The sequence below is a fragment of the Labeo rohita genome, chromosome 2 (assembly GCF_022985175.1).
Source record: "Labeo rohita strain BAU-BD-2019 chromosome 2, IGBB_LRoh.1.0, whole genome shotgun sequence".
NCBI classification, from domain to species: domain Eukaryota; kingdom Metazoa; phylum Chordata; class Actinopteri; order Cypriniformes; family Cyprinidae; genus Labeo; species Labeo rohita.
The window spans coordinates 22,738,353-22,750,294 of NC_066870.1; the positions used below are offsets into that span (position 1 = coordinate 22,738,353).

Here is an 11,942-nt window from a genome sequence, read left to right on the forward strand (position 1 = left end):
TAAAGGAATATGTAATATATTTTAGTGAATCTAATGGAATCAATAGAAATCAAGCTCAATAGCATTTCTAGCATAATGTCAGTTACAACAAAAAGTAATGTTTTAAAAGAAATCTTGGGTTACAGTAAGGCATCAATAGTGAAAGTAAATTGAGCCAAGATATACAAGTAAAAACCTTTTTACATGATCATATTAATTTCATGCATTTTATTCAGTAAGGATGCATTACATTGATCAAAATAGGTGTTAAAGATGTTACAAAATGTTCTGCTTGAAATCTTTCTTGAAATATTTATATTTCCTGTTCTTCTGAATGTTCTATTTACTAAATAATGTATCCCAGTTTCCACAAAAATGATTAAGCAGCAACTGTTTTCAAAGTTTCTTGAACACAAAATCAACATATTAGAATTTTGATTTTTGGAAGGATAATGTGAAATCAGTTATTGTAATTACTATTAAAACATTCTACCAACCCAAATGTTTGAATAGTATGTTTATCTGTAAACTTTAACACAATTATGTAACACAGGTAAAGCCTATGAACATGACTTTTCGCATTATGTCTGCACAAGGATAACAAGAAGAGAGGTGATGTTTACATCAGTCTGAGCAAGTTGTGTGTTTAAGATGTTTGACTTAAATCGGCAGAACATAATCTTTGCATACATTCATAATCTCTGAAACATTCTAAACAAAAGCTGCATAAACCATAACATCACGCTTATGTGTGACATTCTGACAATATCCACAAGTAATAGCCAATAGCACGTTAATTCAATTAGATGAGTTTGCAAATCAAATACTTTATTTAAAATATTTGTTTTAAATACTACAAACATGTAAATGCTTTAGCAAATATTTAGTTGTCATTTCAACCAGGAATGCAATTGATTTAAATGTTGTTTCCCCAGGTCAGTGAACACAATGCTGTACACTATACACAGCAAACAGTGTTTGAAAGTTTTCAAAACTTGTTTCCGTGTGTTTCGTTATCAAAATCTGATGCTAATGGACTCTGAAGATGTTTTTTGGTCTAGAAGCTGAAATTACATGACATTACATCTCTATGTTTGATGCCAGCTAAAATTGGTCTGACTTATGCAACCCAGAACTGCCCTCAATGGGCATATTGTGATTTAAAATGGGTCGTTCCCCAAATTCAGTCCTTCCATAACAAATTCATTTGTTTCTGTTTACAAATGCAAATAGCTCAGCAATAATGAGAATCAGCCCAGAGTTCAACGATAGAGGAAGGCCAGTGCATACTGTACTATTTATGTCTCTATATGTGATTCATTAGGACATGCTGTTTGGACATACATACTTGTAATTGTGCAGAATCTGGAAACAAAAGTGTTGAGATGACTGTATGAAGAGCAGCAGTTGAACTGTTTCCAGAGGCTACGCTCCCTTATCGTTCCCACTGAGCGTTAATTGAATGATTAGGTTATGTAAAGTGTGTCTGGAGCTAGACCTGGTTTTCTATGCAATATATTCCTGTGTTGGTGAATTTGAATTTTCAGCACCTAGGCTGGCACACAATCCTTTAGAAATTCAAACATTCTCATGCTCATAAAAATATTCCTTATTATCATAGTTGAAAACAGCTAGACTGTTTTTTTTTTCCAAAGTTCAACAGCATGCATGTATCTGAGATCTTTTACTGCTATGTAATATATAACATGTATATATCCAAGGGTGCAATCTTCTGCATGGATGTACCAGCCTATACCATTGTAGTTAGCAGCAGCGTATAGGTAGATGCGACCAATTTGAACATATCCTTTGTGACCCAGTGAAACTCCCTAAAGCCACACCTCCAGGCTCCTCCCCTCTCCCCACCCATGTCTCAAGGGTAGAATAGGTTCCACATGGAGCCGTGTCAGTCTGCTCTGACCCTGCTTACACGCTGATGCTTGCCTGAATGCTGTAGGTTCCTGTATGAGTAGGCACTACTAGCTGAGGTTTACAATGGACAGCATAAAGGTAAGACCAAAGAAAGTGAAAAATTACAGTGAGGCTAGAAGTGTATGTGGAATATTGAAGCCTCAGTTGTCAACACAGGGGTAAGAACTCAGTCTATGCAAGGGAAATTCTCAAGAAAATTTTTCAGAATGTTTTTTATAGTAACTAGGGAACTAAAGAGATAAATAACTGTCTTTAAGTCTTATGTTTAAGTCTTTGGTAGAGTTTGTTAGTTTTAAGCATTCACTAAGTTGGAGGTCCACAGAACAGCTTTGGTCATTCTTGGAATGCTGTTATACATGTTCTGAACTGTGTAGTAACATGACATGAATGACAGAGATGGTTCTAGGTCCACATGAACATTCCATGCTGGTTAATCATGTTGGGATCTGGATTCTAGAAGGTGTTTGACTTCATCCAGGCCTTCAGAAAAACATTTTTTTTTAGAAGTAGGCATTTTTATTATTGAGCAAAAGGGTAAGTGCTATGACGTGCATTTGGTCATGAATAATGGCCTGTTTCTTAGCTGTTAGATGACCTAATGACTCCCACAAGATGGCTACCAGAGCTGTTAAGGATCCTGCCTAGTGTTTAACAGTTGCCAACTGGCTTTATGAGTTGAAGAAAGACTTTTGGTTTCTTTAAATGAAAGCCCATCTTGTACAAAACTGCTAATTAACTTTTGTGGTACCTATTTTGTGGTCTTGTGACGCTTGTGACTTCTGTTTCTTGTGCAAAATATACTTCTGTCAGTGTTTATGTAATCATTTTTTAGATACAACGGCTTTCAACATCACCAAGGCTGCATTTTTGATAGTAAAAACAGAAATATTGTGAAATATTATTACAATTTAAAATAACTACTTGAACTTTAAAATATAATTTATTTTACTGATGTCAAATATGCATTTTAATGCATCTGCTGATTGGGTGTTCAAGAAACATTTCTTATTATTATCTGTATTATTATCTGTATTAAAAACCATTTGTATGGAAAGTATGGTGCATTTTTAGTCACTTTTGTTTACCTGAATGCATCCTTGCTGAATAAAAGTATTAATACTTAAAAAAAATGTGCTGGCCCCAAACTTTATGAATGGTAGTGTATATATAGTAACTTTTTGTAGCTCTGTGTCAATTTGCAGCCCTGACCTCAAGCTTTACTTTTATTTTCTATCGTGATGTTTTTGTAATTCCTAATAACCAGATCCCCTGCCTATAGCAATAATTCCTTACTTTCTTACAATGAGAACACTTGTGAAACCGGATTGCTTACATGTTGCTTTATGTCGGTCTCTATTAACATATCCTCACATGGGTGTGTATGTGACAATATGTGTGGACTGAGTGGCATGAACTTCTAATGACCTGACACTTAGGCCACCGTCACTTCCCCACTTTTGTGCCCCTTGTTCAGATTTGGGGTGCCTTTCCTGACAAGTCACCATTGCAGATGATTGATCAAGCATGAGAAGAGTGTTTTCAGGGTCTGGGCCAATGAGAGAGCAGGAATATGACCTACTGCTCACAGGGTGAGAAGCTGAAGCTTTGCATCTTTAGCAGAATTACTTTCACCTCACAGAGAGTGGATAATGGCTTCTTTACGGACTGTCCACGCTGGTTAATTTCATTCCAGTTGAAGAGAATGAACCAACCCTTGTTTACTCATTGAGTGCTTTTTTAGGGGGAGTTAAGTGAAATATGGAAAACTCATCTATCTTGAATGTCAGTTGTCAAAATAATTAGCTTCAGCTTCTTTTCTTCTACAGCTTTTTTGTGAGGGATTGTTACTAGTGAAGATTTATTTGTTTTCTACCACTCCTTCCGCCCACCCTCAGATGCCTTTGGGACACAAACAGGTTGCCCTGCCCCAAACACATTGTACTTGTTGGAATTAACGTTTATGCAGTAGGTTGCTTTTCATAAAGCTGTTGTCATAAATGCCTTGCAGTTGATTTGTAGAATATTGGAAAAGATGAAAAAGCTCAGAAAAATGACTTCATTTATAAGGCTCTGCTGAAGTTCTGTAAGAGGCTTTTTGGTAGCAATCCCAATCCTTGTGGTCTTACCTCTGACCTTGATAAACAAACCCGAGGTGAAAATCTTAATGGAGTCTTTGAACAGTCCTGTTGTATGTCCCTTCTTCTTCTGAGGAGAATGAAGCCCTCATCAGCAGAGAAAGATTGAGGATGTCGTCTTTGAAATGTGAACTGGGGGTCAGTATAGGGAGCACTAGAGAGGGGAAAGGTCAACTCTGAACGGTGAACCCAGTGGACTTCGGTGTTTAACTATTTCAGAAGTGCTGAGAGCACATTTCCTGCGGGACCTTTGCTTTTCTTTTTTCATTCCACATTCCCAAATTGCTTTGGTCATTTTTTTTTTCTCGCTTTCCTGTAAACCCCACAGCATGATGGGAAATGTTTTGCAGCATTAATCAGCAGTAGGTCTCTAATCTCTTTTTATGTTTGGACTTGTGCAGCCTTGTGATGTCCAAAGTGGGTTTTGGAATCTGCGCTATTTTTACGAAGGTCACTCTTCATTGGACACACCTTTGACTCTTTGACTTCAGAGAGCAGGAAGTCATTGATTCGTTGCAGTATTTATATCTCCCCCTTTTTTTTTTTTTAGACTTTCCTCTGATGGATTATAAATTTAATAGATTTATTCTATACTGCCAGGGTTGATTAATAAAAGAAATCAGATTAGCTGATATGCGAAAGGTCTCCTGATAAGTGTGTTTGTTGTGTTTATTCAGTGATGCAAAGTTGACATGCACAACCAGAGCACATATTGTCACTCGGCCATACGTAGGGGGTCAAAATGAAGGAAAAAAACTAAATAGCTCTCCCAGGAGAGTTTCTCTAAATACCTTTAATTATAAAAATTTATAGTTCTCTTAGGGATGCATCATTTATTGTTTAATACAACTAAATATTATGTCTTTCATCTATTATGTTACATAATCTATTAGAAATGAGAAATATTAGAAATATTTCTCCTTTAGGGATGTATCAATAATTGTTTCTTTTTTTTTCTGAATTGAGCTTATTGGAGCAGATGACATAATCTGTGATGGTTGCAAAGATAAAGTAAAAATACTGTCACTCTTGCTTATGTTGAGTGTTTAATCAAATCTTCAGAGACTTCATGCTCCAAACACTTAAACAAACCCACCATATTGATCTGTTGAACTGTGCTTTATGTCACACTATGTTCTGCATGAACATCTCTAGGCATTTTGGGTGTTAAGTTGAGAAGTCACAGGTCAGTTCTCACATCCCTTCTTCACTTGACAGGGTCACATACCTGCAATGAGTTACTCAGAGGGAGATGTGCTGCTGTCAGTCACAGGCATCATGGGTAGATTCTTCTCACTGTTTGAGGTTGTAGGGCAGGACATTGTGGAACAGTCAACTTTAGGTGAAAAATCCAACCTCTGATCAAAGATTAGTATTGTTATTTGTTTATATGAGGCCATTGTAAGTCTTCTCTCTTTCCTTTTTTCCTTAATGTTTCTTTTTTCAGTATAATTTCCAGAAAGTCAAATAGCTGAACCACTCATTTGATTCAGGTCCCCCTGAGACCCTGTGTTTATGAGTGTGTCTTGGTCTTACGTAAAAGGGCAGATGGGCCCAGCTGGACGATCGTTCTCTCTCACAGTCTGTGCTCAGTAAGACAGATCCTTGGAGCAAACGGCAACGGCTGAAACACCTGGGCATTCCAGAGCACAGGGACAGGGATCACAGAGTGCAGCGGATAAAGACTTAACTAAACAATTCATTGATTTACCGGAAGGTAAACACAATATGACCTCGTCTGCGAACACAGAAGGGCCATGTTTTGGAAAATATCAACAATCTGTTTATAGAGTTACAGTCCCAATTATCCTAGAATAACTTTTGTTGGACTGTAATGCTATAGATGGATAGCTGCAGAGAAGTATTGACTAGCATTTTTTTCAGGTGTTCTGACCTAAAGGATCCCACCTGTTTCAGCGTCTACTTTTAGATTTCCTTCTTTTTCTCAGCATAATCCATCAGAGGTACCCAGCTGCTGAATTTTGCCCAATCTCAGGTCTAAAAGCAGACTTAACCTATGTGTCCACTGGTGTAGAAGAAATCCTTTCAATACCACTCTAAATGCTGGAGATCTGCCACTAGGGGTGTCTTTGTAAATATACAGTAGCTTGGCAGTGATTGCTTATATGACATAGTCAAAAACCTGAATAAAAGGTTTTTGAGGAAAACGTTCCAGGATTTTTCTCCATATAGTGGACTTCAATAGGGATCAGCGGGTTGAAGGTCCAATTTGAAGTTTCAGTGCCACTCCAAAGGGCTCTACACAATCCCAGCCGAGTAATATGGGAATGTGTTTTGCTTATTTAGCGAATCAGTTATTTTCTTAAAAACAATTTTTAACCACAAATACTTGTTTTGCACTAGCTCTGCGACTTCACGCATTATGTGGTCAGTCATGTTGGAAATGTCATGTGTGACGTAGGCGGAAGTACATTTACAAAGCAAATGCGTAAAAAGTTAAATAAATAAAGGTAAAACAACAATATCGGGCGATTTTGAAGTTGGAGAAGAAAATGAGTTTCCAACATGAGTACGTAATGCAAGAAGTTGTAGGCATGCATCGCACAACTAGTGCAAGACGAGTAATTGTAGTTAAAAAGTATATTCATTTTTTTTTTTGATTTTTAGGAAAATGACCACTCGTTTCACTAGATAAGATCCTTATTCCTTGGCTGGGATCATGTAGAGCCCTTTGAAGCTGTACTGAACATGCAATGTTGGACCTTCAACCCGTTGACTCCCGTTAAAGTCCTGGAGAAAATCCTGGAATGTTTTCCTCAAAAACATTGTGATTTTCTCAGAATATACATTTATACATAGTCATTTGTTAATGATTTTAAAACAGTTTATTTAAGCAGTTCTGAGCGAAATATCTGTAAACTCCTCCCTTCCATAAGCCTACTCTGCTCTGATATGTCAGCTGGCCAAGCCTGTTGTGTTAGTTACAGTGAGGAGTACTTGAGCATGTTAGCGAGTGCTACCATCTTCTTCATGTCGCTATTTAGCTGAGCAAATGAGCGCACAATAAAACAAACTGATGAAAGCAAACCAACGATATAGTTAAGAGGAATCTGTCCATTTCTTTCTTTATCCACAAGAATAAGACCTAGAGCTGACAATGCAAAGGCTGACAGCACTGCTTGCTTTGTTAATCCACAGCTGTGGCTCTTTTTTTTGCAGTGTGAATGCCGAATAAGGACTACTGCCACCTGCTGGTTATGTTCTCTCATGCAAGCGCAGAGTTGGCCATCAGATGTAGTCTGTAGTCTGTTTTTTTGCCCTGACGCAGGCAATGTGAGGCAACTTTCCTCAGCGCTAGTTCTTTGGCATTGGTTTGGTATGTCCCTACTGTTACAGTGTTTGGTTGCCACACCACTAATTTGCATTAAGTTAAGAGTTTCCTAATCTTTTGACACTCTCACCACTTGTTCTGCTTTGCTGCCAATCACACAATCCCCTGCACAAGTCTTTTACTCAGCTTCTGCAGAGAATGAATTGAAAATGCCTCCTCAGCTTCCCTCACTCTGCTTCAGTGGACTTGTACAGTTAAACCGTTTTCAGGTTCAGGAATAAGCTGTAGTTGTCCATTCTCACTAAGGTTTTTCTGTTCTTATTCAAGAAATGTTGCATTGTTTAATGCTTAACCAAATGAATATTTTATTTGCGCTGAAAGGCGAACTTTGGATTATTGTTCATTTTGCTGATGCACATGTGTCTGTGTGATCCTGCGGGGAGCAATAGCCAAGGGAGCTCAGACTCAGATGCTGCAGTGAGTTTAAATGTGTGTGTGTAGTGCATTGTGTAACCTGAAGTAAACCTAAAACACCTTAAATAAACCCTTACAGCTGACACTCTTGCTGGCATTAAAATCATTTCCGCACAGCCAGCTCATAATCTTTTCATTTTTAGGCAGGAAGTGGTGGTACACCACAGCAGTGGTACATCATCTGAACATTTTCTAAGTCTTTTTAATTATTTCATATGCAATTTTTAATACATTATGTTTACAGTTACAACTTCTAAATATAGTTGTCAACTAAGCATTTGTGAAGCAAAATTGCTCACTACAATCATCAAGTGCAGTCTGGATTCATCCCAGAGCTGCAGAGAAGATTGCAAGCATAGGCGCTGAATGTTCATCTCCCGCAGCGTGCTCACTGTGCGGACGGATCAGATCGTGAGCTTGCCTTTGAGGTCAACATGAAGAGCATCTGATGAGAACAGATGGAGAGAGTAAACTTTAAATCAGGCCGACAAGACCAAATGTTTGTCTTGTGCACATGACTGTGATTTCAGTTCACATCAAGTGCGCTCCAGCACGCTCTCTGAGCCGTCAACAGTGTTTGCATGCAATTTAGGAGTTTTCACAAAACTTTCTGACACGTGACTAACTTCTTTCTTTCTTGTTGTTGAGTTCTTGTAATTGGCATTTTTGCTGGTGAAGAGCTATAGGAAGTGGTTGCACCGGAGTTGTGAATTGACAACCTGAAACTCCCATTACCATGGGAGCTCCGTATGTTGGAAGCATTTGAAGTATCACCATGACATTAATGTTTTCATTTTTGGCAATGCAGTTGACTTGTGTCATGCTAAAGTTAACCTAAAACTGTTTTATAAGATATATATATATGCATTTTGGATAGGGCTGCCCTCAACTAAAGTTTTTTCTGGTCGACAAGTAGTCGTTCATTGTAAACATTAGTTGACTATTAGTCGCACGTTTATAAATAAACCATATAAATCATAATAATGAGTCTTTAATTGCCTACGTAGCCTAATAAGTGCTTAAGCCACAGCGCATCAGCAGAAGTTATGATTATGAATGTGCCAGGGAAAAACAGCAAACTGCATTAACGTTTTAGTAACTTATTTATAAACTAGCACTTTCTTTGTTTTTGGCTTAAGAGATGAAGTCAGCGACTTGTCATCTCCGCAGTAGTGGATGCGCCTGCATGCATGTTTCATATGGATTACATAATCTGAGAATATTATTTTCAGTTTGAATTGGTGCACTTAAAAATAAACATTTCACTCTCTATAGATATATTTTTCATGTCTGTAAGGCAAGTATACCAAGAGTTTCAAAGTTTCTCGCTCAAGTTCACAGAGATGGCAGAAAGCGCATCCTGTTTGCTTTAATTATTTTACAAAAGCACAACGTTTTGTTGTTTGTGCACACAAATAAACGTTGAGTCTTTACAGATTTAAAAGATGTATTACTTTTATTTGTATGACCAAAAATAACGAGTATTTTAAGAGCAAGTGACCACACCCACGCCTCCATCCGTCATGCAGAAAGCGTGCTACTGTTCAGCTTCCACACTCCACTCCAACACGTAAATAGCGCACATTTTTCTAGGTTAACATTATATTGAGTGGTCACGTAAGGTTGCTACTACATACACCTTTCAGATGAGAAGCCATATTTGAGGTCGATGAATGATAGGTGAGTGTTTTGATGTCCTGCCCGATGTACAATTTTACCACATAGATCAGCCGTTAACGTTTTGTCCATCAAGGACTGAGTGACTTCGCTACTTCCTGTGGATTTTTTTTCTGCAACTAAGCGACTAATTAAAATTTAGTTTGACCAAACCTTCTCGTCAACTAACGGTTAGTCACCTATTAGGTGGCATCCCTAATTTTGGATGATCATGTAATGTAAAAAAGCTGTTCCAGGACCATTTTAAGCAAACTTAACTTAAAAATAACAACCAGTCACAGCACCTAAATATACTTTTATACATACATTCAGAAAATTTCAACCTAGAATCTTGATGTTGATTGAGCACAGTTCATGAGCATATTATGCACTGACGATCCTATAAACTTTTATTTTCGAATTCTGTTTTGTTTGTGCTTATTGCAAACAAAATTTGATTACTGCTCTGTGACTCATCAGTGATCAACATTTTAATTTCATTTGTACGTATGTCTGTTTCAGAACGGAGCAGTTCCAGGAGAGCCAGTAAAGAAAGATGAAAACTCCAGAAGGGGAAACTGGGGCAACCAGATTGAGTTTGTCCTCACCAGTGTTGGATATGCAGTGGGGCTGGGAAACGTCTGGAGGTTTCCTTATCTCTGCTACAGGAATGGAGGAGGTAATCATTTTTTACTTTATTCTTCTTCTCCCAGTGTCTATCTCGTCTTTCTTTCTTTGCCTTTTCGGCACGGTTCAGCTATAATTTTTTATTCTTTTCTAGATTCCTAAAATAGAGTATATTTTCATTAGACTGCAAGTCTGTGGATGTAACTGAAAGTAAAACTGATGGTATTTAGGGTTTTGTTTTTGTAAGTCATACCAACAAGTCCTTTCCAAATTCTTTGCTCCCTTAAAAGGGTACTCATTTGGTATCAAGTCTCATAACACATCTCACTTAAAATAGACCAGGCTAGAGTAAGCAAGGGTCTCTAGCAGCCGGTCCCCAATGACCTGGCCCGGAAACCTCTGCCCCATGATCTCATATTCCTTGAGCTGCCTCTAATCAGAAACCGTACCCTGAATTAGCCCAGAATTCAGATAAGTAACTAAACTCCAGGCTCTTTAAACAAGGATGGATTATGGTCCTGTTAGGCCACAGGGTCCCAGAAGATTTTTGTTTATTTATTTAACTTGATTGAACTACTTGTATGCATCTTTGATCATTTATTGCATTTGATTAGATACATATTATTGTTCAAGCTTCTTTCTTCTTGATGTCAGGCTACTCTTGGCCCCTCAATTTGAGGCCCCTGGCACATCAACCCCATTGCCCCCGGGCTGTAATCCGCCCTTGTCTTTAAAGAGTCATTAACTCTATTTCATTATGCAAAATATCAGCACAGTTGAAATGCAGCTCGTCCAATCACATTCGATCTGTTGTGTAACATCAGGTTCTACTCACTTACTTGCATAAGTATTAGGAACCAGACCTTGGCTATTCTTTGTGTCATTTGTAAACTACTTTTGTTTCCTACTGTTTATGTAAATATGAACACCTACATGTCAGGGTAAAATTATTGCAACTCTGTATGTATCACAGGTGCCTTCATGTTCCCATACTTCATCATGCTGGTGTTTTGTGGCATCCCTCTGTTCTTCCTGGAGCTCTCCTTTGGGCAGTTCACATCCCTCGGGTGCCTGGGAGTCTGGAAGGTCAGCCCCATGTTTAAAGGTGAGCATGAGGCCATTTAAAAGAGGTGTGAGAGCAAATTAAAAATTCAAAGGTAAATCTATGTGGTTTAATGAATGGTATAACCAGTTTGACATGTTAAACTAGTAATTATTTTTAAACATACACTCAGTTTTTTCTTCACCTCAAGATGGCTTCAAATATTTACACACTCCTCACAAACTCAGGAGGTTGTCAGAGTTTGGCTTGCTTAAAATGTGCCATGTGAATGCTAAATGCGCCAGGTTCTCATGCATAATTTCTTCAAGTCTAAACATTTATACTTTAATAATAGTTATCAGTTAAATTTGTGGCATTGTGGCACATTTTCTGAAGACAAAGCTAATTAAACATTTTTTTAAATAATAATCTTACTTAATTTAAATTATTTGTTTATTTATTTATTTTTTCTGAATATTTTGAATGAAGTTAAACTATGGAAGCTTGTTTCCGCCACTAATTTAAAAACTAAAAAGATTTTTGTTCTCAGAATTGCGTAAAATTTTCTTGCAAATGTGAGTTTGTATCTCGCAATTCTGACTTTTATTCTTGAGATTGTGAGTTTATATCTAGCAATTCTTATTTTTATTCTCAAAATTGTGAGATATAAACTTATAAAGTCCAGTTTGGGCCTTGGGGTTGGGACTGATATGTTCTCAGAATTGTGAGTTTATAACTTGATATAAACTTACAATTCTGAGAAAAAAGTCACAATTGCGAGGGAAAAAAAAAAAATATTTCGCAA

At 37.6% G+C, this 11,942-nt stretch overlaps 1 protein-coding gene across 4 annotated transcripts in view; it reads left to right on the plus strand.

Moving 5' to 3' along the window:
• Positions 1–11,942, plus strand: part of slc6a9 (solute carrier family 6 member 9) — a 56,064-nt gene that overhangs the window by 33,283 nt on the left and 10,839 nt on the right. For 3 of the 4 annotated variants that reach the window (XM_051132544.1, XM_051132537.1, XM_051132529.1), the window contains 2 exons: positions 9,991–10,147; positions 11,069–11,200. In XM_051132544.1, coding sequence (XP_050988501.1) covers positions 9,991–10,147; positions 11,069–11,200 — 289 coding nt within the window. Of the gene's footprint in view, positions 1–1,899; positions 1,990–9,990; positions 10,148–11,068; positions 11,201–11,942 lie in introns of those variants that run through there. The other variant, XM_051132554.1, reaches the window with a different exon arrangement.